Here is a 27810-nt window from a genome sequence, read left to right as displayed (position 1 = left end):
TTCTTCTCAGACTCTGTGACCCTGGGATCTAAGCCCAAAATTGAAAGCATGAGGCCTCCTGACAAAAGCACTTATGTTCTTTGTGGTTTTCAGCAAGTCTCTTAAATTCTCTGGGCTCCATTGCTTCTTCTTTCTTCACCTCACCAACTTTAAAAAAGGGAACTATCCTAACCTATCTTAAATAATGTTATTTTATTCATTCTGTATATAATTTTCTGAAGGAAAAATATATTTTTCTGAGGGAAAAATATATTTTAAAAATATATCGGCTGAATTGCCATGTTTTATTGAAGCCCAGTTGCAATTTTTTTTTTAAGTGAGGGTTTAATATATAATTTTGCCATTTTGCAATGAACACCACGCAGAGCTAAAGCCATACTTTTGCAAGTGAGTTAATACTTCAGGTTCCTTATTTATCTGTTTAAAAAAATATTCTTTTTTAACCTTGCATTTGGCATTTTTATGGTGCAGACTAAGGAACATCATTTCATTTTGCTTATTCCAATTATAATTAGTGTACTGACCACAGGTTCTAGTAAGTCTGTATAAGGTTGCAAACGAAGCCTGAGAGAAAGTCTCTGCTCTATAAAGTCTACAGTTAAAATGGACCTGATAAAAGCGGAACATTACAAAAAAAGATTGCAACTCCCAGTGAGCTGAGGCACATAGAAGCTTGCCCAGAATAAGAGCAAATGAGTGGCAGGGCCTGGTTCTGAACTGCTGTAATCAGTAGAATATTCTATTTTTGATAACTTCCTTGTCTTCTCTGTCTCTTGACAGCCCCGTTCATTCAGAATTTTTTAGCATACATAAGCATACATTTTTTAACATACATACATTTTCTGCTTCTTTATTGCCCTGTTAAGTTTTAAAGACCTTAAATTAAGGAGCTAGAGTCAGCACAGATGGACCACAGGTGATGGGAAAAAAAGGACAGATTAAATTACTTGCTTCTTTTTATTCCTGATAAGTTATTCTCTTTGGATTGCTCATTCTAGTTTGTCTTCCCTTACGTTGTTTTTTTTGAAAATTCAGGTACTAAATGTCAAGGAGCACAGCTGCCATAAGGGGTAAGGTAGTCTTTTAAGTATCATGGTCTTCTAATGGGAATGCAAAATTGCAAGGATTCACAGCCAGGGAACAGTTAATGTCTTCAAAAGCAGTCCTGTGACCTTCCATGTTTACAGCAAGGACAGCAAATTGTGGCCAGGCTTTCAGGAGTGCAAGGGGAACACTCCAGCTTCGGGTTACTTGGGGAGTTAAATACCAAACTCTTTTCTGACTAACAGCAAGTGCTATAGCTCAGCCTCAGATGAAAGCTTAGCTAAATTGTGGAATAGCGTGGAATGAACCTTGATCAAGTCAGTTTTCCATGTTGCAGTGAGATGTTGTGCAGGAGTTGCTGTATTGTCCATTTGGATTTAGCAAGCTAAGGAATGCCTTTCCTGCTTGTTTCCACATCTTTTGGGTGCTGCAGCAGAATAACTTGTGCTGTTGACTATGTATTCTTAGCAATGCTAAGGAGGACCATCCTTCTAACACATGGTATCTTTTTGTCTGAAACTATTTTTCTATGATGTAATTTGTCTTAGTCCTAGGGAGTTTTCTGTCACCTTTTCCATCTTCAGCATTATTGTTAAGCATACTGAAATAACGGAATTTCCGTGTTTTCCTTCTCTCTTCTTCAGTGTGGCTTATTTTCCCTTAAATGAGGGAAACATTATACTTGAAGCATTACTTAATTGATACATTTTAATCTATCTGTGAAGATAGGTATGGACTGATGTGCCATCCCCAGTACAGATGTATTCTAGATTGGGCCTTAGATGACATTTCCATGTCATTAATAGAGTACCTGGATGCTTTACCATTTATTTTTGTCTTGAGTTTAGACCACCCACAGTTTTACATTCTTCAGTGCTTTGAGTAATTTCATCCAAAGCTGTCCCTCATCCTGTCTGAAAAGATGTGCAGGTCTCTTCAACCCCCTGATCTTTCCTTACTATGAGCTGTTTGTTTTTTTTCTTTTCTTCTGTAGAGATAATGAATTTGTTCCATTCTTTTCTTTCTGCTCCTATGACTAATCCCTGTGTACCCCTTTATGTGTATCTGCCCCTATGGATGTTTGCAGCACCTCCCAGTTGAGCATCATCCACCGCTCATTAGCAAGCTGCTCTTCAGGCTAATTAATGAAGATGTTAAATGAAAACAGACCTCTCATGGTTCCTACAGCCCCTTGCTTACACCTGCTTACACCTTTGCTCTTACCTGCCCCTTGTCATTATCCCTTGTTTATGGTTCTTCAGGCAATTGCCAATCTGTGACAGTGCTCCTAACCCAAGGCAGATTGAATTAAATTTGCTAGCAGGAATTCATGAAGCACTGTATTAAACATTGCATCCACTGAATTCCCTTCAACCATGAATTTAAAAAACAGTCTAAAAATAGTATCATAGGCCATGCACAGAACATGCTGGACCCCCACAAGTTACGGTGTTGGGGTTTGATGATAGATAATAAATACTGTTAGCGCGATGAATCTGGAAGACTGCCTTGACTCAGGTCTCATCATCTCCAGAAATGGCCTTGCTTGTGTCATAATGTCAGGCCTGAGATACCTAATTGGGAAGTTTCACCAGGTTTATAAGCCACACTGGTTTTCCCCTTTGAATTAATAATTTAATTGCTGGTATATGTACTTAGCACTTATCCTTACTCCAAAAGCAGATTCAAAACTCGATGCTACAGTGCGGGGTGAGAATTGAACGAATGAGGTTCCCATTCTGATCTCATTTAAGGAAAAATCACACTTTGGTACTAATCTTTCCCTGGTGATCAATTAATTCATCATTAGTATTTATTTATTTTCTATATATCCTACAACCTGCTGACTCTCCAAAGACATGACTTTAAAGGAGTCCCAAGGGATCAATTTATGCAAAGTGTAAGCCTAAGGGGAGAGAAAAAGTAGTCAATATCTCTGTGATCATTTCCTAAATGGTGTAAGCCAAAATGGAAGTGGTCAGGAAAATATTACTGTTAATGAAAAGTCAAAATAAAATTGTGAAAGTAGTGATCAGAAACTGTGATATTACTTCCTATCAGAAGATCAGTTCTTTTGGCATGAAAGCAATTTGCAGGAGCATGGGGGATGCAAAACAATTTTTGGACTGATGAGTGTCACAACAAATCCTTTTAACTTTCTAGTTTCAATTCACTAATGTCAAAATGTTTAACTGCAATGAGGCAAAAAGGTTTCATTTTGATTCTAGCATTACATTTAATTTTGTTTAGATTGGCATGTTAATTTTGATACCATATATTTATACCTAATGTTGCAAATTGTTATAAAGCAATGAGAGAGAACCCCCCTTTCTGTGCTGTTGAAATACAGACTTCAAACATTTGCAGAGTGAAATGCTATTCAGTGACAGTGACATTCTCTCACCGGGGCAAATGTCACACCCCATAGTGGCAAGAGGCAGCTTTCAAATATTTCTACCAGCACTGTTTTCCTTTGAGCTCCGTTGACTTCTGGAGTCTGCCTGCCTTGTCACATATAATTAGCAGCTGTTGAGTGAATTGATCAGTTAATTTCCATCTCGCACCCAGATGCATTTAATCCATTAGCTGATGATTCGCAGAGATTTTTTTTCCCCCTTCACATTTCCTCACCTGTGTTTTGTCAATAGTTAAATGGATTTGGTCACCATTACTCACTGCTTCTCTAAGCCTTTTTTCTGTGATTGCCTTCTTCCAGACCATGTGGTACTTTAACAAACACTTGGCATCTAGTCATTTAAATGTCATAATGAATGTCACCTATTTTCATTTATTTATTAATTGGTATCTCTTCTATTGAACAGTCTTTCCAAATAGAAGTCATTCTTCCTTTCTGTAGCCTCTGGCATGATCTAAACACTTCCTTACCATACTTTTATCTATTGCTTGGTTAGACACAGATAAAGGAAAGCCACCTTTGAGGTGTGCTGGGATCCTTAGCAGTTCCAGAAGTACAAGTTGGTCATGGTTGGTTTTAAATGGCTTTTTGAGGAAGAGAATGTTCTTGGATAATACTGTTTCTTCTGCAATGTCTCATGTATACAAATTAAATTTTCAAAAAGCAACACAGACCTCCTACAGCTGTAATCACTGCCACCAGGGCCAGTGTCCAGGTGCCAAGACACTATTGGTGGTGTAGGTGTTGTCACACTCCAACATCCTGGCATTCAGGGATTTACATGTGTGTCCCATTGTCCTGTTGTGGGAGGGATGTATAGGCAATGGAGAGTCAGTGGGGTGCCTTCAGGAGCAATGATGCCCATGGGCATGTGTGTGGTTAGAAGTGATTTCTTGTGGGGCAGGATGTCCCTGTCACCTTTCAAGGAGACAGGGATGCTTAAGTGTACCACAGGCCCCTACACGTGGCAAAAGGTTCCCATGTCTACAGCTCCGTCTTTCTATTCCTTTTGCTAAAGGGGGCAATAATCAATTCCATACCCCTGACAGAAGAAGACTATGAACTGTGAGACTTTTTTCCTTCTTCCCTATAGTAAATGAAAATCCATCAGACCATCATAGTCTGTAACTCTCAGGAAGTCTGCGAATTTCATGATAACCAAACCTATTGTTAGGAGAGTTACATTCCCTGTACAGCACACGTACCTTCCCCAGGAAATTGCAAGATGCCCTCAGAATGAGAATGATTGGAAGCCACCAACTTAGATCATTTAAACTAAGTTACACGAACACAAATATCATAACTCCTGGAAAAGAACTGTCCACTTTACTCAAATGAGGGACATGCTCATAATTTCCCAGTAGGCCAAGCACAGCTTCCACTGTGCAAATGGTGAAGCAGATTAAAGCTGCACTCAACTTTAATACAGTGCCACAGCCCGAGGGCACTACAGCTGAGCTGATCTGGGCACCAGTCAGATCACAACAGAGCTTGGCTCAGTGAGATCCCTGCTCTCATTTGATGTCAAATTGAACGCAGCCAGCAGAGCTCCACCATACAGCTCAGGGGACCCCAGTCCGGACAGCTGTGTCGTGGCTGCCTGGCTGCATGCAAAACAGCAACCAAACAAGAGCTCTCAAAGAGGCTGGGGGTTTCAGGAGCAAATGGCAGTATTTGTGTATATGTGCATATAGCAGTATGTATCTAGCTATAAACATATACACATTCCAAGTACGTTTATGTTTTTATAAGTATGCACACAGATATCCGCATACATTAGTTTTATGCCATATGCGTTATTTCCTCTGCATGGATTTGTGAAATGTTATGCATGTCCACACACACTTCTATCCAAACTTTCCAAATACCCTGAACAGTTGTAAATCTTCAGTATTTCACTCAGGCTGAAAAGACTAGCTTTTCTATTTGTGTGGCTAAGAATGTCTCCCTGATTGAAGGAAATACCACCAATACTCCTTCCTGAGGGACAAATCGAGTTTTTTTCCTGTCTCCTTCCTTTTCTCCCCTCCGTGCAAGCGCAGGGCATCAGTGGAGCACGCAGCAGCAGAGGCCATGGGAGGAATGGATCTCAGAGCAGGTGGTGTCCTTCTCTTTCCTGGTGCTGTGCCTGGCGCTTGGTTGAGGTCAGCTCATTGCAAGGGTCAATGAACACATCTTGTCACATGAATGTAAACATCTTTGGATGGCTGCAAATTAGGTCACAGGGGGTCTCAGGTTGCTTTGGAAATCACCCTCTGTCACTCTTAGTCCCTGTGGCTGATCAGAGAGCTTTTGCTGACCATCGTCTGTGAGCACAAGGGTTGCAAAAGCTCTTGTGTGGGAAATGGCGAATTGGATGAAAGGAAGGAGTAAAGAGGCAGATGCATTTCTCAAATAATTGGGTCAGATACTGTTCAGTTTGGGAAGAGTTGCAGGAGGAGAAAAAATGCGTTGGGTGAGGGCATTGTTCCATTGGTTTTCCTATTCTTCAGTCACACCCAGCAGACTTCACTGGAGTTCTGGGGGATTTGAAGGAGCCTGTGAGCTCCTCTTTTAAGACATATGTGGAATCCTTGAAAAGGTTGGTGAGGATCTCCTTATCTGTGCAGGAAAGCACCTTGGTGCAGTACTTCCCTGGTACAGCCTGTCAAAGCTCTTAACATCTCAGTGCCATGCTTCCAACTTCAGAGTCAGCAGAGGACTTTGTGTCCCTCCTGGCTTTCCAGCACACCCACCCCTCTGTGCCAGAGCTGTGCTCTGCTTTCTTTCACCTTCCTTCACATTCCCTCAGTGATGTGGTGCTGTGCTCTACAGTCTTTGTCTCCTTTCACAATGGGGTACCTGACTTCTTGTTCTCAATGTCTTCCCTCAGCACCTCAAGGGAATTCCTGAGGCACATATGCCAAGGCATGTACCTGTCCTGCTCCCCTTGGACCCTCAACAAGCCTCTCCACTGTATTTCTCTTTCTAGAACCGAGTCTCTGTCTCTATCTCTTTACTGTCTGCAGCACGACTGGGTGGACAGCTTGAATCCAAAACAAGCTTCCCTGCCCAGCGTGATGGGGAAGCACCTCTCCTTCCCCATTGTCACTACTTCCCTCCTGAGGTAACTCATAAATTGCTCTGAGTCTTTAAATGGGCTGTTATTTCTTCCTTCCATCAGCACTCTCTCACTCTTGACTCACGCTGCAGGTTCAGCTTCAATGAATTTATTGGCATGACAAGGTACACAGGTGATGCCAAAGTTGACAACTTAATTCATCAGGTGCTACTGTCTTTCTCTCATCTGCACTACACTGTCAGTCCTTTCCTCTTTTCCCCTCCTCAGCTCTCCTTTCTGTCTGTCTTTCTTTGCCTTTCTGTCTGTCTGGCTGTGTCCTCCTCTCTCCCTCCCTCCCCCTCTAATCGCCTCCCCAGGTGATAGTTAGCTATCTCACACTCAAGACAGTCTGTCTCTCTCCACGAACAGAGACGTCAATCAGAGGGCTCACTGCAGAGGGAGAGGAATTGGTCTTTACAGCATGTTGGCTGTTTTCGTGCCTTTGCAGCTTGCATGGAGGCAAGGGCTGAGGGCTGTAATATTCAAACTGACTTATGGAAGCCACTTTTGCTTTAGGGTTGTTTGGGACTCCAGAAGAATGAGGTGTTGTGCTAGAGGGACAGAAGAAAGGAGAGAAGCCCATCAACCTCAAATGTGTATAGGCAGGTAGAAATATAATTTAAGAAGAAATCCAACATCTTGACAAAATCCCCCCAGAGGATAAAGTCTCTTTTAAACAGAGTAGCAAATGGTCTCTCCTTCTCACCCCCCCAGTCCCATAATCCTTTGTTGGCATGGCAATTGCCAAAGTGTATAAAGGAAGAGACAGATCCCTCAGGTATCTGTCAGCACTAGATACAATCTACCCAGGACAGTGTGTGTGTGGCATTTAATCCTCCATACATCAAGCATATGCCCAGGATATAGTGTCACACTGTATTTGTGCTGCATCCCTTGTGCCTATTTGTCAAGAATGTCTGCGCCCAATCCAGTGGCAGGTTGATCCATCGTGTGATGCCATCTCAGCCATATCTCTGCTTTTCTTCAGGCTTTGGCAGAGTTTTCAGAATTGTGTTCTGATGCAAAGTTTCTTTGTATTTTTTATCACTCTTTGTACTTTGGGGAAATAATTTTTGTAGACTCCAGTCTATCATGATCATCAGAAGGGAAAGTGTATGAGTGTATCCTTATCATTCATCAGTATCCCTAACTATATTGATTATGTTTCTATTCCTGTTCAGATTGCACAGTATTTTAAGGGGCAAGCTTTTTATCTTGGGTTTATGAACCACAGGGCCGATTCTCTCCTTCTTCGCATGTAAAAGAGTATTTTGTGTTCTCTTTAATTTATACCAGCAGTGAAGCATCAAGCCTGTTTTGTCTGCCTTGCATTTGCCCTTTTTGTTCTGCCGAAGAACTCTGCAGCATGTTAATTCCTCATAAAGAATGTCTGAGGCTTTGCAGATATTCTTCTCTTACTCTCCTACTCATCTGATGGATAAGTGACACCAGTAGGGTACCAGTCTCTGGGGATGCCATATATCTCACATACACTAGTTCCCTAAGAGTGAGAATGAGAACTGAGCCTTAGAAAGGTGGAGCACAAGTGTGTAGAACAATCACTGAATGTGGAGGACCAGACCACCTGAGTGATTCCTTCAGTTTTTTAGTAATGTTGCTCACCTTGATAACTGTGCTTTTACAGAGGCTCAGATGTGGATGTGCTGTCACAGTAGAGAGACTTGGCTTGTGTTTTACATGGGACTTAGTTTTTGATTCCCTACTGCAGTTGGAAGCACTTGCAGGTTTTTTGTTTGTGTTCTTTGTTGAAAATCAGAGGCGAGACCTTGTTCCTGCTCTGCAGCCAGCAGCACTGGATTTCTGAGGTGGCAAGTGTTTGCTTGCAGAACCTTAGATGAAAGTTGTCTGTAAAGATGTTATCCCACTAAACATAAAGGTGCTGGCAACCCTTCTGGATGTAACCTCATCCTCCTGAATGGACAGTGTAGTCTAGGATGATACTTTAGCAGGAAAGTTGGACCAGATGACCCATCGTGACCCCTTCCAACCTTATCCATTCTGCAATTCCCTCAGTTTATAACAGTTTATAACACTAACAGACCAACAAACCATTAACTTTGACGAGCCTTGAACCACTCTGAGGGAAAAAGACAGTGGTTTTATGTATACTAGTAAAGCTGCAGACTACAAGGGATAAGCCTCATTCCTGGCAATCTGGGAGAGATTCTCCTTTAATTGGAATGGCACCAATTCAATGTCATATGTTTACAGAGCAAAGCTCTTGGGATTCATCCCTTCCCTCCCTTTCACGTTGTCTGCATGTATACAGCACATCTTTACCACACAGCAAAGCCTGGAAAGGGAAACAGTAGGAAAATTCCAAGATGTCAAGGTGTTCTTTGGCTGAACCAAAATAAAGCACTCTCTTTTGGCAGGAAAGCTCTAACAGCAGAAACTGTCCTTCTCAGAAACCTTGGCTCTTGGTTGCCTTGTGGGAAGGAGATCACCACAATCACATCTCAGCTCTAGCTAGCTGCCTGCTTTGTTCAAAGATACCTTTACTTCAGGAGTACTGCATTTGTTTTTTCTTATTTTCTGCTGCATCAGACTTGTGTAGATGAGCATTTCTGGCAGGAGGGATTATTTGCCTTGAACTCTTTGGCTTTCCCTTCTCAGATGGCTGATGATAACACCCTGGCCTTTAGAAATGAGGCTGCAGCAGCTATCACCAAGCTCAAAAACTGATAGCAAGCGAAGGTCTCATAGCTGGCATTTCATAACTGTATGTGATGGGAAAGGCCAACAACTCTGGATCCAGAAATAGTGACAATGCAATCCAGCAATGCGTTCCTGTAGCCCAGAAAGCCAACTGTACAGTGGGCTGCATCCAAAGCAGCATGGCCAGGAGGGCGAGAGAGGGGATTCTGTGCCTCTCCTGCCCCTCTGTGAGACCCTTGCCTGGAGTGCTGCATCCAGCTCTGGAGTCCCCAGCAGAGGGAGGGCATGGACCTGTTAGAGTGAGTCCAGAGGAGGGATACCAAGGTGATTAGAGGGGTGGAGCATCTCTGCTACAAGGAAAGGCTGAGAGAATTGTGATTGTTTAGCCTGGAGAGCAAAAGGCTTCGAGGTGACCTAATTTCCAGTGCCTTCCAGTACCTGAAGGAATCTTATGAGAAAGATGGAGGAGAATATTGACAAGAGCATGTAGACAGGTTGGGGAAATGGCTTCAAATTGAAAGAGATCAGGTTTAGATTAGGTGTTAGGAAGAAATTCTTCACTATGAGCATGGTGAGGCACTGGAACAGGTTGCCAAGAGATGTAGATGCCACATCCCTGGAAGTGTTCAAGGCTGGGTTAGATGAAGCTCTGAGAAACCTGATCTAGTAAAAGATGCCCCTGCCCACAGCAGGGGAGTTGGAACTACATGATTTTATGTTTAATATCCATTCCAACCCAAGACATTCTGTGATTCTGTGTAAAGGTCCCAGTATGGGATTCTTATCTTTGTTCTTTATACTTTTGACTGAAAGCAAACCCAGCATTTCCAAAGTGCTGCTGTGGCTTTCTGCTCCTCCAGAAGCCTGAAAGTACTCTTGAAAGGTGGTTACAGCAAGCAGTCTTGCCCCATTTTGCTCACTGCAACATGTAAGAAAGGAAAGCCTGCTAATAAAAAATATTCTACCATGAACCACATGCATTTGATTTGAGTGAGAGGCTTGTCACTGAGATCCTGCCTCAGCCAAAACTGAGCCAGATCCTTGGGTATGTGGTATGCACAAGACATTTTGAGAATCCTGTTTATCACCCCATGGCTTGTTGAAGAGGATGTGGGATAAACCATGGGCAGTCAAGGGAATCTGAGAACAGCCTTTGGAGAGAGATGGCTTTTTCACTCAGCCTTTGTGTGATGTTCATCACTGGTTCATGATGGTTGTTCTGTTGTTGTACTCTGTCCCTAATGAGCTGAATATAAGCAACAGCACAAGATCTGAAAACAAACAAAAAAATTGGTTCTGTTTGTCAAGCCAGAGTGGGGTATTAGCTGAAATTAACTTACTCCCCCACTTGCCTAATCAGGACCTTCTCTGGACCTGTACCTCTTGCCCTGGAATGACATCGGCTTTTCTCTGTTATTTTTTTCTCCTCATACCTGGTCAGTACTTCCTAGTCTATGTCCCAAAGAAGGAGTTAATAGGCAGGAGCCAAGGGCTGCTGAGACTCAGTTAAAAACCCACAATCTTTTGGGTTGGTTTTTTTTTGTTTTGTTTTGTGGTGGGTTTTTTTTTGTTTTTTTTTTGTTTTTTTTTGTTTAGTTTTGGGTTTTTTTGTTTGTTTGTTTTGTTTGGGGTTTTTTTTGTTTGGTTGTTTTTTTTTTTTTTGTTTGGTTTGTTTTATTTTGTTTTGTTTTTCCCTCAACTGGCTAATAAAGCATCCCTGTTTTGGCTGCATTTCCTTGAAGCCATCATCCATTCTTGCTGTATAAGGACTTGTCCAGAGGTGAACAACATCAAAGGAGAAGCTTCCTTGGCTTTGAATCAAGCCCTAGAAGGGCTGCATATTTGACTCAGTTGCATGCCATATACATCCAACATGCTTAATGTTCCTATGAAAAAGTTCTTCTTAAGAAAATTCTCAGAAATATCTTTGGAGGACCTGGACACTAAGGACAACTTTTCTCACAGGATTTCTCTTCCACGATGGCTGATTATGTCTGCAGAAAGAAAGATTTTATATTGTTTCAGTCCCAAAAGTAAATACTTACCAGATTTAAAAAGAACAGTCTAAGGGGATATGTAAACACACTTGAAACAAAGACCAAAAGCTGTGTACATCTGCAGTCCTTAAAATGTTTGGGATTAGGTGGCATTCCAAGAGTTAATCCCTGGGGATTAGCATGGCAAGCACTTCTGTTGTTGTTTATACATGTCCTGTGAGGAAGGCTGTGTTGTCACAGCAGGATCCTCTAGGAGGGTTAGCCATAAAGCTCTTGAAGTCAGTTTTACAAGCGGAAAGAACCGTAGCAACACAAACAGCAAGTGCACAGAGCAGTGCTTCAAAGACAGAAACTGCAGATGAGTGGCATAAATTCAGTATGTTAATAGAAAAGACAGGGAAGGTTAGTAGCAAAGAACTTCATACGCAGAGGTGCAAATCTGGTGATAAGCGGATATTTGGCATATGCCTGACTTGTGTTTTGTGCTTTCATTTACATGCTGAGCACACAGCTGGGAACCTGCTCTCCTGGACTACATCAGGATCCAAAAATGTGGGTTCTGCAAACCTGTGCTTGGTGAGGGCACACCAAAAAGCCAGGTGTGGGTGAAATGCAATCAGCACTGGGTAAAAGCTGGAGCTCAGGCTCAGAGCTGGAACTGCTTTAGAGTGCAAAGCTGGCATCCAGTTTTGAAGTGGAGGTGCTGGGCTACGAACAGGAGTGAGACTGCTTTTAACCCTGACCTATACCGTCACCTTAGTGCACTGATAAACAAGGCTGGCTTGAGATTTAAGATGTTCTTTTCTGTGTTTCTCTCAGTGTGGAAGCTAAATAATTTCTCTCCTGAAAATTTCATGGAGACAAGTTTCTAAAAACTTGTCTAAAATCAGTGATAAAGAGTGTAAGGAATTGAACCCAGTTCTGTGCTGTCTTTTCCAACAGCTCAGGAATGGGACAGTGCAACACGTTCACACTCTGTGCTGCTCTCTGCTAAGAAAGAAAGAATGTACTGGAAGGGCTTCCCATACAATGTTATGTGGAAAAAATAGTCCAGACACTATTGAATGAGGCAGAACATTCCTTTAGACAAAATGTTTTAGCTTGTAAGCTCTTACTCTCCAGTGTGGTGTGCTCTGACGTGCTACCCAGCTCATGGGTAGCTTTGCACATGGCTTTGATTTACAGGATCCTGTCTGCTTCTCTGCGCCTAGGCAGTGCGATATGCACAGTCCCCATCTGGATTTTAAACCATTTCCTGCCTGGCATCTCAGCGGGTGAGGCTCAGCAGTATGATGGGGGGAGTTCACCAAGATGCAAGGCCCAAGCTAGCAACCCCTGTGCCTCTTCTGCCTGGCCTCTCTTGGCATCAGCAGTGATGCTTGATGGAGATCAGCTCCAGCGGTGCAGAGCAGTGGGGGAGCACACCATAGGTTGGGAACTGCAGATCTTTTAAACTGGTTTCCATGCTCCGGCTGTCATAGACTCTTCCCTAAAGGCCACGTGATGAGGCACTCCCTTTCAGACACGATAAAGAGGGAATTTTTACACCTTGTGAAAACTCTGTAGCGTATTTTGAGAGGTTTTTGGTTCCCAGGGGATTAAAAAACAAAACCAAGCCTTCAGCATTTGCCTCTACTTCACAGAAGCTTTAATGCTGAGTGAGGCATTGGCAGAGTGAAACAAGCCTAGCAGAGTGGAAGGTCAGAAGGCTCTTTCAGACTCTGCTCTCTTTAATGAAGTTCAGCAACTTCCTTCTCTGCCCTCTCGCTCTGCTGACAGCTTCGTCTCCCTCTGGCTGAGGCTGCAGCGTGAATCAGACCGTAAAAAACACATCTTGGGTCTGATGTCGCATTTCTTCTGTAGAATGCTTCAGAAACATTACCATGCCGCATCCCAAAGGGTGTCTGGATTTTACTTTCCAGCCCTCAGCTTGCTCCCTTTGCGGACTTTAGCATCAACAAGCTGTTTCTTGTTAGGGCTGTAAAGAGCTGTGATTAGCCTGCTGCACACACAAGAGGGAAATTAAACCATTTAGTTGTGTTTAGCAGCTCAGCCCCTTCTTCAGGTTCTCTTTTCACCACTAAACACTTTAACTAAACAAAGACTAATGAGGCCAATTTGCTGTCAATTAATTGCCCCAGGAAAGGGCCGCTAATTGTGGTGAGCAAGGTGGCTGTTCTAAAGCATTGAAGGACCATATGATGGTCAGCATCCCCCCTACCTCTACCTTGGGGCTTATTAGTGTTTTATATAAAGTGCTGTTAATTGGGATCTGGGGACAAGGAAATAAGGACTCTCTCAAGGCTAATTGATAGGCACCTGGGGAGGGTTTTAGTGGCTGCAAAGTTCCTTTGACTTTGGAGAGAAGTCCTGATGTTTTCTTTTTTTTTTTTGCCCTGAGAGCTGGTGTCTCCTGTGTATTAGTGGGTGGGACTCTTAATTTTATCCAACAGATGGGGGTCCTACTTGCCTATAGAGAGGAAGGAAATAGACTGGAGGAAGCAACTAATGAGGATATATGGAAGGAATTGAGAATTTTTCCATTTGTATCCAAGGTGCCCTTTTTCGGACTAGCAGTTAGACCACTTAAAATGAAGCTTATGGGCTTTCTTAGGCAGTTGCAATACTGTTTGCATCTGTGTCTTGGAGGTATTAAATAGCTTTTGCTGTACTATAGGTCTGTAGACTGGGAATAAAAGCTGTATTTTTTTAATGTATTTTGTGACTTATTGACAAAATACTGTACTGTTGAGCAGTCTTGGAATTGGAGACTGGGGAGTAGCTGCCCCACAGTGGAAAGCTCAATCCAAGGGTCTTAGATGTAAGACACTGTTTACCCAGAGGGAGGAGTCCAGGCATCTGACTGAATTTCATGTGAGTGCATTTATGCAGCTCAGAATTTTCCACCTAGGTGTCCACTCTCCCTGTGTTTGCATTTTTTATTGTTGTATCCAAGTTGAGTTCCTAGTCCGGTACTTCCTGCCCTTTTCTCACAAACCCAACCTCCTGCTGCATTGAGGTGTCATGTGAAGCATCATGAAAGCAGAGTGCCATCAGTGCAGGAGCCAGGGACTAGTGCCCCCAGCCTGTAAGTACCCCTTGTACAACTTCTGCTAAGCAGTGGTTCCCATTCCTGCCACTTTGTGCTTTTGCTGTGTCTAGGTGCTCTGATCAAAAGACAGGTATCTGAACTGTCTGGGAGCTGTGGCATGAGTCAGGTTCAGCATAAACATAAGGAAAAGATCTCTAGAAGCGGTCCTTTAGCAAGGGTGGCCTTGATAATTTCTTATTCCATCCCCCATTGCACTCCTGGAAAGGCACTAAGGAGCTTGTCTCCTGCATATGAACTTGTGTCTCTGAACCTTTGGGCTCATTCATTTACTGACATTAGGGGTGTACACTGCTCTTTGCCTCCTTCCATAGCCTTGAATCAGAACATTGATCCAGCCCACCCACACCATCCCAGGTAATATCTCAGGAGGAGTTTTGAGCTCTGAAGAGCTTTGGTCATAAAAGTCAAGGATAACAGCAGCAGATGTTTGTGTGTTTGCTTGTTTGTGGTTTCCTTGCTGCCTTGCGTATGCAGCCCCTGGTCTGTAATAACTGCTATAGCGGGTGTTTTTGTGGAAACAAATCACCTGTTTTCATCTGGAGAGCAACAGTGATTGTGCTGGGGGAGCATGATCTATATTTCATGTCTCAGTCTTTCTTATTATTTAAATTAATGTGAGTTGCAGTTGTCATGAAGTGAAGGATTGACGGCAATTAACTAGAACAGCCTCGGTGCAAGCTGTTTCTGCACAAGCCTGTTCTACCTAGCTCTGTCACTGTATCTTTTTTGGGACTTAAAATCTCCCACACCAGCTCTGACCTTGTACCCCTCCTGCCCTGCAGCCCTCCCAGTCCAGGGCACCCAACAGTATCTCTGCCCTTGTCTCACTCCTGCCTTGCAGCTCTCCTTCTCTTCCAATGTGAGCTTCTTTCATGGAGAATGGGCACTGGTTACTTTGGGATTTGTTATTTGCTGTCAGTGATGTGGAAGATGAGATGCTGGGCTGGCATCAGCCTTGTCCTATAGATGTGAAATGCAGAAGAAACAAATATGTGAGTTTTAAGCCATTCTTCTCAGGGTTCACTCCCATTTCTCCAGAGACGGAGAGTCCCTACTGTGGGTGGGACATCCTCCCTCTCTGGGGATGGAGGAGTAGGGTACTACAGTGTGCTCCCTTTCATGTCTGGCTCTGCTCCCCACCCCAACTAGGGGCATTCTAAGCACACTGTAGTGAATACTCCAAGTGATTTACACTGAAAAAGCAGAAAAAATATGACAATCTTATCTTTTTCAGCAGTACCTAAGACCCTGGCAGTGCTTTCCCATGGTCCTTGGAGCCAGAGGGGTCCAGCAGCAGCAGCCTGATTTCCCCTGAAGTAAAAAGCTTTTAGTCAAATAATGAAAATGCCTGTAAGTGCTGTTGAGCTGTAGCATTTGCCCTTCTGTGAGGCTGCAGCCTGTGGGTTTGCCTCTGCTAATAGTTCAGAGAGGCCACTCACAAAAGAATTTTCCACTTGAGGGTTAACAGGAGATGGCTGGGCAAATGGAGGCTATGACACCCAGTAGATTCTGGTCCCAGGAGGTTTTATTCTCAACAATCCTTCTTCCAGCAGTCTAGGACCTGTGAAAACATAATACAACCCACACATGGGGAAAAATAATAAGGTCAAAGCTTCTCATTTTAAGGTTGTCCTAAAAAGGTGTGTGCAAAGTAATGACAAGTGCCAAGGAGGCAATGCTAACTGTTGGTGGTGCTGAGAGTTTTGGCATTTTAACATGCTGGCTTGATGCCCTGAAAATTAAGTCTCTGACTTTTTATCTGAGTGAAATTGTTGTCCACTGGCTTTGGATTCTAAATAGATGAAGCCAAGCCAGGTTTTAAATTTAGAGGGAAATTATTTCCTGCCCTATTCCCCCTTGTCTTAGCCTTTTCTTGCCTTCTGACCGAGGTGGTAGCTGAAAGGAACCTAACAGGATTTCAGCCTTGGATGTCCTTTTCACCCTCATCTGAAAAAGTGGCAAGACAGATATGACCATCTGGAAACATGCTCTTCCTCTTGGGCATTCGGTAGGCATGGTCAAAACTGCTTGTACTGGCTGAGTTTACTTGATCCTCTTTGAAGTAAAATGTCTTGACAGCTTTGGAGAGCAGTAGTTTATACATGTCCCAGCTGGAGCTCTGCTGCTGCCCTTAGTGGCTTTTGCTGCTCTCTCCTCAGCCATTTTGGCTGGCATTGCACCATTCTACTAGGACTTCACACTGGCCCATAGCTTCACCTGCTAGTCCTGCTTCAGTTTAGTCCTTCTTGGTTTGCTGCACGGCTTTTTTTCCTTATGCAAATGTTAACCCCTTGAGGTTACAGTAATATTCCCAAAATGTGGCATAGTCACTGGTTTTACTCCTGGGCTCTGCTTACCCAGGTTTGCCAATGCAATGGAGAAGTTGTGCTGAGGATGCTCCAAAGTCACTCTCGTTGTGTCCCCTGACAGAACACCTGGACCACAACTTTTGCAGAAATAGCAGCCCTGATGTTCTTTCCAGGCTAAGCCCCTCTGCCCTCTCCTGTGCATGTTGGTCTTCTATCAGGTCTGAGGTGGCCCTCCAAGTTGCTTTGTTCCCAGTAAGTAAGGGTAGCAGTTTGGATTTTGGCACCAGAACTTTCAGGACTCTACCAGCCTGCAGATCTGCTGGCTGGAACAATGTGTAAGTCTGTCCTGAGCCATGGGACAGGGTATTCCCCTCATCCACTGGGAAAGAAAGAAGGCAAGTTTTCTGTATCTCCAGGGATGAGTTTCTATCCCCTCTCTGAGGAGCCCTTTCCTGTCTTGACTTTTTGAAAGTAAAAGCTTTTTCCTTGAGTCAGAATCTTCCTTACATTGCAGCTCATGTTAGCTGCTTTTCAATGTTCACTGTGCACCTCTGAGAAAAGCCTGCCTGTCTCTTTTCTGCACATTCCCACTCACTTTTTGTAGAGAGCAATAAGATCTCCCTCAGCCTTCTCTTCTTCAGACTGAAGAGACCCATCTCTCTTAGACCCTTCTCATGGGAAGTCATGTGCTATAGCCCTCTGACCATCTTGGGAGCCTTCCAGTGGACTTGCTCCAGTGTGTTGATGGCCTTCTTGTACTGGGGAGCCCAACACTGATAGAGTGCCTGAGATGCTGTCTAATAAGCAGCATGTAAAGGGTTTTAGACTCTTCCCTCCACTCGGGGGGTTACACTCTTGCTAATACAACCCAGGACGCTTGTTCTTCACTGCAAGAGCATACTGCTAACTCATGCTGAACCTGAAGGACCCCCACGTGTCCTGGACTGCTTGAGCCTAGCACTTTCTCCCTTCCAGAAAATATCAAGATGGTTGGTCCCTAAAGAGGGACTGTTACTACGAGGCTTATTCTACCTGTCTAAAGCAGTATCGCCTCTTCTTAACCAAGGAACAGGGGTGGCACTGTGATATCCACTGATGCTTACATCTGAGCTAGTTCACCATCCAGAGCTGGGTACATGCCAGCCACTGCTTTGCATTTCTTTTCCTCTTCTTTCCCACCTGTCTTCCTTAGAAAGCCTGTATCTGAGTTACAGGCCAGTCCTAAGAGCTGTCTTACCCCAGCTCTTTCATCCCGATGGTTTTTCACACATATCCACTGTGAATCCATGTGAACATCTGATTCCTCCTGTTTTTCCACCGTGCTACTTGCACTGCTGCACAGGCATTTGAGGTGGGCCCCCAGCTGTCCTGCTTTCCCAAGGCGTGCAAAAGGCTTCCCCATTGTGTTGCCCCCCAGCTGCTCCCTCCCTGCCCTCTGCATTATCACTTGTCCACAGATCACAGCAATCCTTCCCCAGTGCGCCTGGCTTAAATCCCTCCTTGCCTGGGTGAGTGAGCCTGTTGGAAAATAGATGCCTCACTTTGCTCAACAGGTTCTCTTCCTCCAAGGGGGTCCCATGGTCATAGATACTCAAACGTTGTCCATGAGTTTGGGGCCTACAGAGAAGGGCTAATGAGCTGTGGGTTGTAAACAGCATTCATGTGAATCCAGCAACACAGCTGGAAGTAGTGAGTTGCTCTTTCCAGGCTTCATTTCCTTTTCCCCACCTAGCTTATAGGCAGTGTTGCCTCAAAAGGACCATCAGCCACTCCTGCCAGGGAGGGGGAAGAGGGAGCTCCTGTCTGTTTACTCTGTGGTAAGCAAAGCAGAAAATGATGTTGTTTCATTCCTCACTACACACAAATTTGGAAGCTGAAAATATATTACAAAAAAAATCAAGGATTCCTTTTTAGTGAAAATCCCTCACCACCTGACATGGGGTGTGAAGCATGGAAGCAAGACATGGATGTGAGAAAGGAAAGACTGCAACAGCTCCACACCTGGAGGTGGCACATTCCACACCTGGAAGTGCCTGTTCAGGTCCCAATTCATGGTCTCTCTGGAGCCATGACACAAACTCAGCCTGGAAAGTTTTTAAGGATCTTGAATGCCCAAGTCATGGCTGATCTTGTGAATCTTAAAGATTCTGCTGTGCCTTTGGTGGTCTGCCATGTGTGGTGCAGTCATCCAGAAGCTAATTACTGCAGGTAGCCCATGGGGGATCCCTCTTGGCTGAAAGGTGTCACAGAAACCAATAACTAACACACTCTTTGAGTCAATGCCTTGAAGCCTGGCATCCTGCAGGAGGATGTAGGACTCCATCTGGGACTCCCTGGAATGTAAAAATTAGCTAGGATGATACTTGGAGCCTGCTGATCCCTTCCATGCAGCCTTGAGGTAGGCAGGCAAGTCCTGAGAGGTCATTTTATGAATACCCCCAAACTTGTCCAAACACAAAGCATTGCAGTTGCAGCACAGGCCCTTTCTAGCTGTAGACTCTTAAAATACAAACTACACACCAGTACATACTACTCTGATGTAATTTCAGAAACCCAGCTAGTAGTGAGAGGGGTGCAGCCTGTGAGATGAGTTTCTGGCTGGGTCTGGTTAATAGGTTGGTAGATGATTAAGCCAGGCAAGCTGCCCTCCATGATTCTGCTTATAACAAGGTCAAACTTTCTTTTGTCTTCACAGTTCCACCAAAGATCTCCAATATCTCCTCGGACATCACCGTGAATGAGGGCAGCAATGTGACCCTGGTTTGCATGGCAAATGGGCGTCCTGAGCCTGTCATCACCTGGAGGCACCTCACTCCTACAGGTAAGAAATCCAACTGGATTCAATTTGTGAACTGTACAGTAGTTCCATTCTCTTCCAGCATCAAAGAAAATTTCAGTAGCAATATAGGCAGCTATAGTGAAAAGTGGCAAGAATCTTAAGTGCACTTCAAGCTTGTTTTGCAGTGTGAATTCCCAGGCACAATAACCAGGTTTTCCAAGTGAACAAATGAAATTACTTCAATAGATGCTCTGCAGAATTGGACCTGTAATTCTATTAGCTTAGGTCTTCATCTAGTTGTCCCAGTCTCTACTGCTGGTAATGCACAACACAGCAATGGAGATGAAATGCTGCTGGTGCTAGACTGAGGGAAAAGGATTTCTGTTGAGACACTGCATAAAAAAGGTTCTTTCTGAAAACCATAGGATTTGCTTCCTACTGATTTGCCTTAAAAGGGAGAGGCAAACAGTGGCCCAGTTTCTTTCATACTGCTCTTCACTTTGGCAGACAGCCAGAAGAATTGTGTCTTCTGAGTTGAGTAAAGAAGGCAATTGATCTTCAAGGTGAGTGAAGAGCAGGATGGTAACAGAATAAAGGAGATCTCACCATCTTTGTTCTGCTATCTGACTGTGCCCTCCATGCTTAAAGATGTGGCAAGGTTGGGAGGAGAATGTCTCTTAGTAGCCAGACTCTGTGGGGTTAGCAGGTTGGGTTGCAAGGAAACCTTCAACCCCTAAAGACTTAACAGTAGGATGAGAACAAAAGATAGGTGTCTATCCCTTCATATCATGTCCTTGGAGGAAAGAAAAACTCTTTAGCTGACTTCTTTTCCTATCAGATACTCTTTAATCTAAAATGCATGGGGAAAACATCGATTAGCCCCATATGAATGATCTTCTGTGATATTCCCATACATGTAAAGGGTTAAAGAGGGTTTGAGGAAGGCAGAGAACATTCTGCATGTGCTACAGATAGTCCAGCTTTCTACTGCAGCTCAGCAGCCAGAAAAGGGGAGAGTCTTTCAGAAAGAAAGTTGGGGAGAGAGAGGTAGAATGACACATTGGAACAGAGCTAAAGGCTACATCCAGAACCCCCTGGATTTGGAGCCTGTAGTTGAGATTGGGGTTACTTAGATTTCCTGTCTTGTCTCTTCAGCCAAACCAAAGTTCTCCTGAGCTTTCAGGTATATGAAAGCTAGATATGCAGTCTGTATTTCTGACCCATTTCTTTTTCTTTCAATGCCAAGAGAAAAAAAGATGAGGAAAGCCTGCCAGGAAGAAGTGAGAGCAAGGCTGATTAGAGGAACACTAGTCCTCTGTGCTATTATCATCACTACCTGACTTTTCTCTTCTGTTTTTTTCAGAATTAAGTATGACTGTGCCATTTGTATGCATAGGAGAACTTATTTTTTTTCATCTTTGATTATGTATATAGAATCTTCTAGCTCTGGTATTTCTGATCTTAAGGTTTACTTCATATCAAATCTTCCATATAACTGCTGCATCGGTTCTCTTTCTTGTATCCAACTAAAAGATATTCCCTAGCCACTCTCTGAGCACAGCCTGAGTTAAGAGTGTTAAATCTTCATGAAATCTAAGACCTGGTACACAAGAGTTGCATTCTTCAGAGCAGTTAGAAGATTCTTGGCTTGGCTCATCATTTTTACTGTTGCTGCTTTGTGGGAGTTTTTCATTTTTACCACCTACTTCACTGTATCAGACACAGATTTTTTTTTTTTTTTTTTTTTTTTTTTTTTTTTTTTTTTTTTTTGCCTCTTTACAAAAGTCTCCACAGAACAAATCCTCACTCTGGCTATCCCCACAGCTAGCAACAGAACTGAAGAATCCCATCCCTACTGTGACCGTGGGGACAGTTTTCTTGGCTCTGTTGTTCAGTTTTCCAGCATGTCCCTTCACATTTTTTCTCCCATGCTGCGTGTCTCAGAGATGTTGCCTTGTTAGCATCCCTCAGCACCATCTCACTGACTCCTTTCCAATCCCTCCTCAGTCCTCCTCCCTACAGTGAAGCCTGCCAAGCACCTCCTGTGTAACAAACTAGAGGTTATGATGAAGGGCAGGCAGTCCTCAGTCTGTCACTTCCATGTGTTACTGATTGTGGTTCTTTCTTTTTCCCCATCTGAACCCATCTGCTGTCTTTTAGAGATACAGAGGAACTGCTTTCAGGCAGACATCAGGTCTTTGAGCAGCATAAAGCCCAGTAAGACACTTGTCTCAAAATGGGAGACAGAAGGATTTATTTTAAATGTTTTCCTTGAGGTTGACAATTAATATAAATTCCAAATCCCTTCCAGAGCTGCTGCAGTTGGAAACATGTCTTATCTCGGAATCTCCCTTTTCCAGAAGTGCAAGGCATTTTGGCTCCATTTATGCGATTTCTGAAGACATCTGCTATGCATCAAAGAGCTATTTTAGATCATTGTAAAGGTTCCTAAAATATATCTCTCTCCTTCAATTTTTTTCATGGTTAAACTTGTGAGTGCAGAACTGGAAGAAAGAGTGTTATTGAGCTTGTGTGGGAGGTTTTGAATGGCCAGATAGTGAAATTAAACCCCTTTCAGGGGGCAAGAGGGCCAAATTACTTTTTCTCTGTGCGCTCTCCTCAAGGAGTTCATTAGCAATCTTGTCTGCTGTTTCTTTCATTCATTGACTTTATCAATAGAGTTTGTTGGCTAATTACCTGGGTTAGGACCACAGAACTGATTTAATTCTTGTTGGCTGGGAAGTGGAAGATACAAATGCAAAAGGAAGGCAGTGTTGGTACTTAGGCAGAGAAGGTATGAATTCATGTAATAGTTCATTTAGATGCTGCAATCATAGCTGACTTATCTGCCTATCTGGGAAGTAAAAAAATTGATTTATAAACTGCTGTGTTGCTTCCTGTACTGGTTCTTCAGTGAGCAGTTGAACCGGACATTTTTCTCACTTCAACTATAAATCCTGATACCCTCAAGCAGCCCACAGGAAAAAAACCTCTCCTAACCCTGTGAGAAAGCTGAAGTGTGACTGAGGTTGATGACTGTAGCACTGACACCTAGGAGGAAGGCAGGTAAGGGGAAAAATACTTTAATAATTCAATGGCAAATGACGATACAGATCACCTTTAATTTGATGGAAGCAGGAATGACATTCCTTGGAACGATGCAAGTCCTTGCTCTCCTCTTACATTCCTCTTCAGATGATTGGTAGACTGTATTTTGACGGAGCAGGTGAAGAGAGTCACACAGACCCTTTTCTTTCTCACCTGACAGGCCATTGTTCTGTAGGACATTGGCAACCTGGTCAGAGTAGTTGTGGATAATTTAACAGGCATTGTCTGGGAGCACAAACAGCTTCATTAGCTCTTCTCCTCCAGCTAGCAGAGCTCTTTTCTGGGATCACTGACCTGCACCTTCCATCAGCAGGCCAGCACATCCCTCCCTGAACATAGTCTGATCCCATTCCTGTGGTTCAAGACACAGCTGCAGGCCTGTTAAGCCTGCCATACCTGATGACTTTTGCCACCCTGGTTTGTGATGGTAAGCCATAGAAAAGACTGTAAAACTGAAAATCTGAACTGGATTTGTCAGGAAACTATGATGTGTTCAGTTGGAGTGGGGGTGAGTATTGATGATGCCCTATGCAGCCTGCATGAATTAGCAGTTGTCAGCGTTAGGAATACTTCACTAGGGAACACTCCATAGTCTCATCTCTTGAAAGGGACAAAGCCCAGATTCTTTGTACCAAGACTGGGTGGTACCCTATTGTTTTACTCTCCTTAATATTAGCTTATAACCTGCCTAATCCATGCCCCACAAAGGCATAGATTATTTTTTGTCACTGAATGCAATATCCTCAAATATCCCATAGCAGAACCACATCTTGGACAAGGTCCTGACACAGGACCATTTATCACTTATCACACTTACATGGTCTGTGAGGGATACCACAGGCAGCCTACCCATCTGTGAGTAGTTATGTTAGAAGGAGCTCTTTTTTCCCTGTACATTGCACCAGGAGAACAACCAACACAGTCAAGAAAATACTGCAGTAATTTCAAGCCCATTTTAGTTTTACTCATTGTCTCTACTGACTTATGTTTATTCAGGCTAATGTGTCTTCTCCCTACCTGTAAGCTGCTGAGATCATAGTCCAGAGTATAATTTATCATTTCTCATCTCTGTGTCTTATTCAGAGCCAAGCTAGGTGCCTGGTTGACTGAAAAAGAGCTTTCTGGGAAGAAGAAAAATTAATGTACATTCATATCCTTACCAATAAACTCTAAAGAGAAGCCCTAAAGAGTGGCCTCTTGTGAATCAGGTTTGCAGCAATATGAATGTGAACAGTTGTTACAAGGTCTTGGGATTACAAGAGATCTCACTGCCAATCCTTTTGCTGTGCATGGGCAGGCAAAAGCAGAAGAAAAAGCCATCTTCTGTGCTGAGAAGCTTGTACTTGAGCTCACAAGAGGAGAAACATTTGTGTTTTTTCTTCTTTGCCACAAAGCATCAGTGATTGAAGCCTTCCCAAGGGCCTTGCTCATGGGTGCTCTGGGAAATGCCTTTAGCACCCGTGCTGATGACAGCCCGAGAGCTGGTGACAGGGAGACAAAGCTATATTGACTAAAGTTGAGGGATTGAGTTACCAGTTGAGGAACAAGCAATTCCCTTTTCCTAGAGAAGCTACAGAGTATGAAACCTGTATAAAGCCACTAGGTATCCCATTCTGGATCTAACTTCCTTGGCCTCAGCCCAGCAAGGCCACTTGATGGAGAAGAAAGCACTCTGGATTTTTTCCAAATTCCCCCTGACAATCTAAAGAAACCCACTTTGGCTCAGAAAAAGAGCTTAGTTGTTACAGTGGTAATCACAGCATAAGAAAAACCAGTCTAGTGCAAAGCAGGTAAGTATTGATTGCAACACCCAAGTTTCATGTCACAGCATACAACGAAAGGAGATGAGAAGGCTTGTCAAATATGCCAGTCTGATTCTCCCTAGAGGGTGCTAGAAATTCACATTGAGTCTCAGGGAATTTACCGTAGCCTGGGAAATTTAGGAGGGATAGAGAATACAGAAATGTGCCTCAATGCCCTGTGTAATTGAGATGGTATACATATAATATGTTTATAAACAGCTGTAGAAATCATTGCCATGGAAAGTTATTTAAAGACGAGAACTTGGCAAGACTCAACCAGCTTCTGTATTCCTGAGGATAATGTGAACAAATCTGGATATTCTTCTTATTCACAATAAAGATATTGAAAAGGATGTTAAACTTCATGCTTTGGGGCTCAGAGATCAGGATAAGACCTAAAGTGAAAAAGACAGATTATCTCACACCCCCCCCCACTTGTGTATTTTCCTTCAGTGCATGCCAGTCTCCTTGTGGAGCTGAGTATTGAAGCAAGCAGAGACAGAGAGCTTTCTGAAGGCATGAGTTAAGAAGGCCATATTGGTCACAATGGGCAACTTTGCTCATTATGTCTTGTGTTGGCTTGCTTCTCATTGCCGCCTAAGTCCAAAGCCTTGTTGCTTCACTTTGTGTTGCACAGGAAAACACAGTTTATGCCCAAAGAAAGTAACAAGCAGAAAATCCTCCTGTAGAATCACAAGTCAGCCCTGTGGTCAGTAGGTAGCGGTGGGAAGCAGATTTTCTGGTTATCTAAAGCATTTGGATTTAGCCCATCTTTCTGCTGCTCTCCTAAAACCTTAGTAAAACAGCTGTAGAGAAAAGCAGCCTTGTTTTGGGAGGCATGGGGTGGGGTTCTTGTTTGGATTTGGTGGGGATTTGTGGCATTACTGTGCCAGTTCTTCTAATTTCACAACCTTCTCCCCATGAAACTGTCTCAGGAAACTTGAGGTTTACAAGGTATTTGTTTAACAAAACAACTGAGGCAGCTGATGATTTTTTTAAACAGGTCTCCTTTTCCTCTTTTTTTTTTTTTTTTTTTTTCCTTCTTTCACTTCAAAATACTTTCTGGTAAAACATCTTCCACAGAGACCTTTCGCTTTACCTCTTATACACTCCCTGTTTGTTTTAGCACACTTTCTGAGATGCCTTTTTCTCTTGAGCTAGTCTTCATCTTATCCAATATGTAGGGAAAAAAAAAGAAAAAAAAAAAAAAGGGAAGAGGATGCTGGCTCATAAAGAGCCTGGGAAACAAGCCAAGCTTTCAACTTTTTCAGGTCTTCTCCAGAAGGCATCCAAAGTTGTTTCAACCTCTACTTGCTTCCCACTAACACTTTTTCCATATTTCTTATATTTTTAGAGGTCTGTTTTTCTTAGGGCCCACAAGTTAGATCCATATTGCCTCCTTCCTCACCTGTAACAGACTTAAGTTGTGAAGGCTCTGTCTCCCCAGCACACTTTACCTTCTTCCTTCTATGCCCAGCAACACATGCATTGCACAGGGATCCTTCCTCTTGTAATCATCTTGCAATAATGCTCCGTTCGGTTACTGTGGGCTGTGATGCTGTTTCAGTACAAACACTGTTTATGCATGAAATGTTCCTTTTTTTTGACAACTTTGATTTCTCTCTACTGTCCTAGGGCAGAGAGAGAGAGCAAGGCCTTATGAGTATTTTGGCATTTATGGGGAAACAGACAAATAAAGCTTTTGTGAGGAGGAAATTTACCCTGTTGCCTACAGCAGTGGTTGGAGAGGAACATGTGGAGTCTTCTGGTCAGTGCTTGTCTGCTCCACCTCTGGCAAGGTTGTCTGTGCTGCTGGCAAGATGTGGCAGTTCTGTACCAAGTTAGTTGCCTTCCTGTCACATAAAAATGTTGCTCTTTGCAGCAAATTGGAGTCTGGTACAGTTGCCTCCTTTTTATCTTTTCCCAGATGGGTACCAATTCTAGTTGGTCATGCTGTTAAAGTCTTTTCCATGGCATTTTAAAGGCTGAGCTGGATTGTGTCCATATGAAAACTTTCCTCCACCTACAGAAAAGCAGGATTTTTCTAGTTCACTGCATGCTATAATATTGCTGTCTTTGCAGTGCTGTGCCTCTACCCTCAAGCTTAGTGATACTCACTGGGGACACTCCTGTTTAGCTGGGGCATCCAGGAACAGCTAGGTGCTTTTCCTCCCCTACCTCCATGAGCCAGTCTTGAAGGATCCCAGAGGGTTTAGATGTGGGAGTGAAAACTGAGCACCCCAGAAGATGAGTATTCAAAATCTCCCATAATAAATGATGTCAGGAAAAGGAATCACCATGTGCTTTCACGAGCAGGATCACAACAGCAACTTAATGAACTTTCCAATTCTCCATCATTCCTACCCATTAGGAAAAGTCCCATTAAAATCAAGGGACTTTTTTGTCCTGACTAGGACAAAAAGAGGAGAGGTCTCCTAGGCCTGCCCTGCTGAGACTGGTAGATGCAGTCCATCTGGCTGCCTTCCCTACCAGCCTTCCTTGTTCTCCAAACACACCATTTAGCACTCAGGTAGTCAACTGCAGTAAAACAAAACGTCTGAAGAGAAGGTTACTGAGTGCAGGACACTGATGAGGTGTGGATGTGTGTGTTGCTGTGTCTCCCTCTAGTGATCTGAACTCACAAGTCTGCTTTGGGTCCTTTGTGCTTGGAGCTGCTGGTTTGGGGACAGAGGTTCTCTGGATTCACCAGAGAAAAGGTGGATATTTTAGGACTGGGTCCCATTCCCCCTGCCATCTGGAGGTCATATTCCCCATTGGCAGTTCTGTATTTGCAGCTGTAGCTTGCATCTGGAAATTTAAATGTGCTTGTAAAGATACAGAGAGGTTGATCGTGAATTAAAGCAAGAAAAAATTCATAGCATGTTAAATTGAATAGTTGCAATTCAAACATCCTTAAGAAAGCTAGCCTTAAGAAGAAAATGGGGATGCTGCATTTTTTTTCTCTTGTAGCTGTAATCTATAAGTGGTTTCACTTAGGAGGGGAAAGTTAAGGTAGTAGCTTATGGTCCATGCTTCTTCTTTTTTTTTTTTTTTTTTTTTTTTTTTTTTTTTTTTTTTTTTTTTTTTTCATTTAAAGGGAGAGACCACCATTTTGCTATTATGCTGTTATGTGACTACAAGTGATCTCAGGGGCTGCACTGACTTCAGTGCCTGATATATTCTGCACTGGAGCCAGACCTAGTGTCTCATCTCAGGACCACAGTGAGCATAGATGACAGCATCTACTGCAGCACACAGTTCCTGCCAGGACAGGATATCTGGAGGGAGTTTCCCTACAGACAGCCCCAAAGCCTTCACCCCTTCAAGCATCTCTTGCACAATTATCCTACTGTCTCTTGCCTCTGTCTCCACCCCCACACCAATCCTCATCATGAAGCTGCTTATATATTCCAGCTCTAGAGATAGCTGGAAAATAGTGTGAGAGAGAAGAGTGGCATGTAGGG

At 43.4% G+C, this 27810-nt stretch overlaps 1 protein-coding gene across 8 annotated transcripts in view; it reads left to right on the top strand.

The window, feature by feature from the left end:
* Nucleotides 1-27810, top strand: part of LSAMP (limbic system associated membrane protein) — an 889023-nt gene that overhangs the window by 755395 nt on the left and 105818 nt on the right. For all 8 annotated transcript variants that reach the window (XM_054002813.1, XM_054002791.1, XM_054002799.1 and 5 more), the window contains one exon: nucleotides 19353-19478. In XM_054002813.1, the coding sequence (XP_053858788.1) occupies nucleotides 19353-19478 (126 nt within the window). The remainder of the gene's footprint in view (nucleotides 1-19352; nucleotides 19479-27810) is intronic.

Source organism: Vidua macroura, chromosome 2 (assembly GCF_024509145.1).
Source record: "Vidua macroura isolate BioBank_ID:100142 chromosome 2, ASM2450914v1, whole genome shotgun sequence".
Taxonomy (NCBI): domain Eukaryota; kingdom Metazoa; phylum Chordata; class Aves; order Passeriformes; family Viduidae; genus Vidua; species Vidua macroura.
Note: the sequence above shows the minus strand (reverse complement) of the source record. Positions and strands in the feature narration are given on the sequence as shown.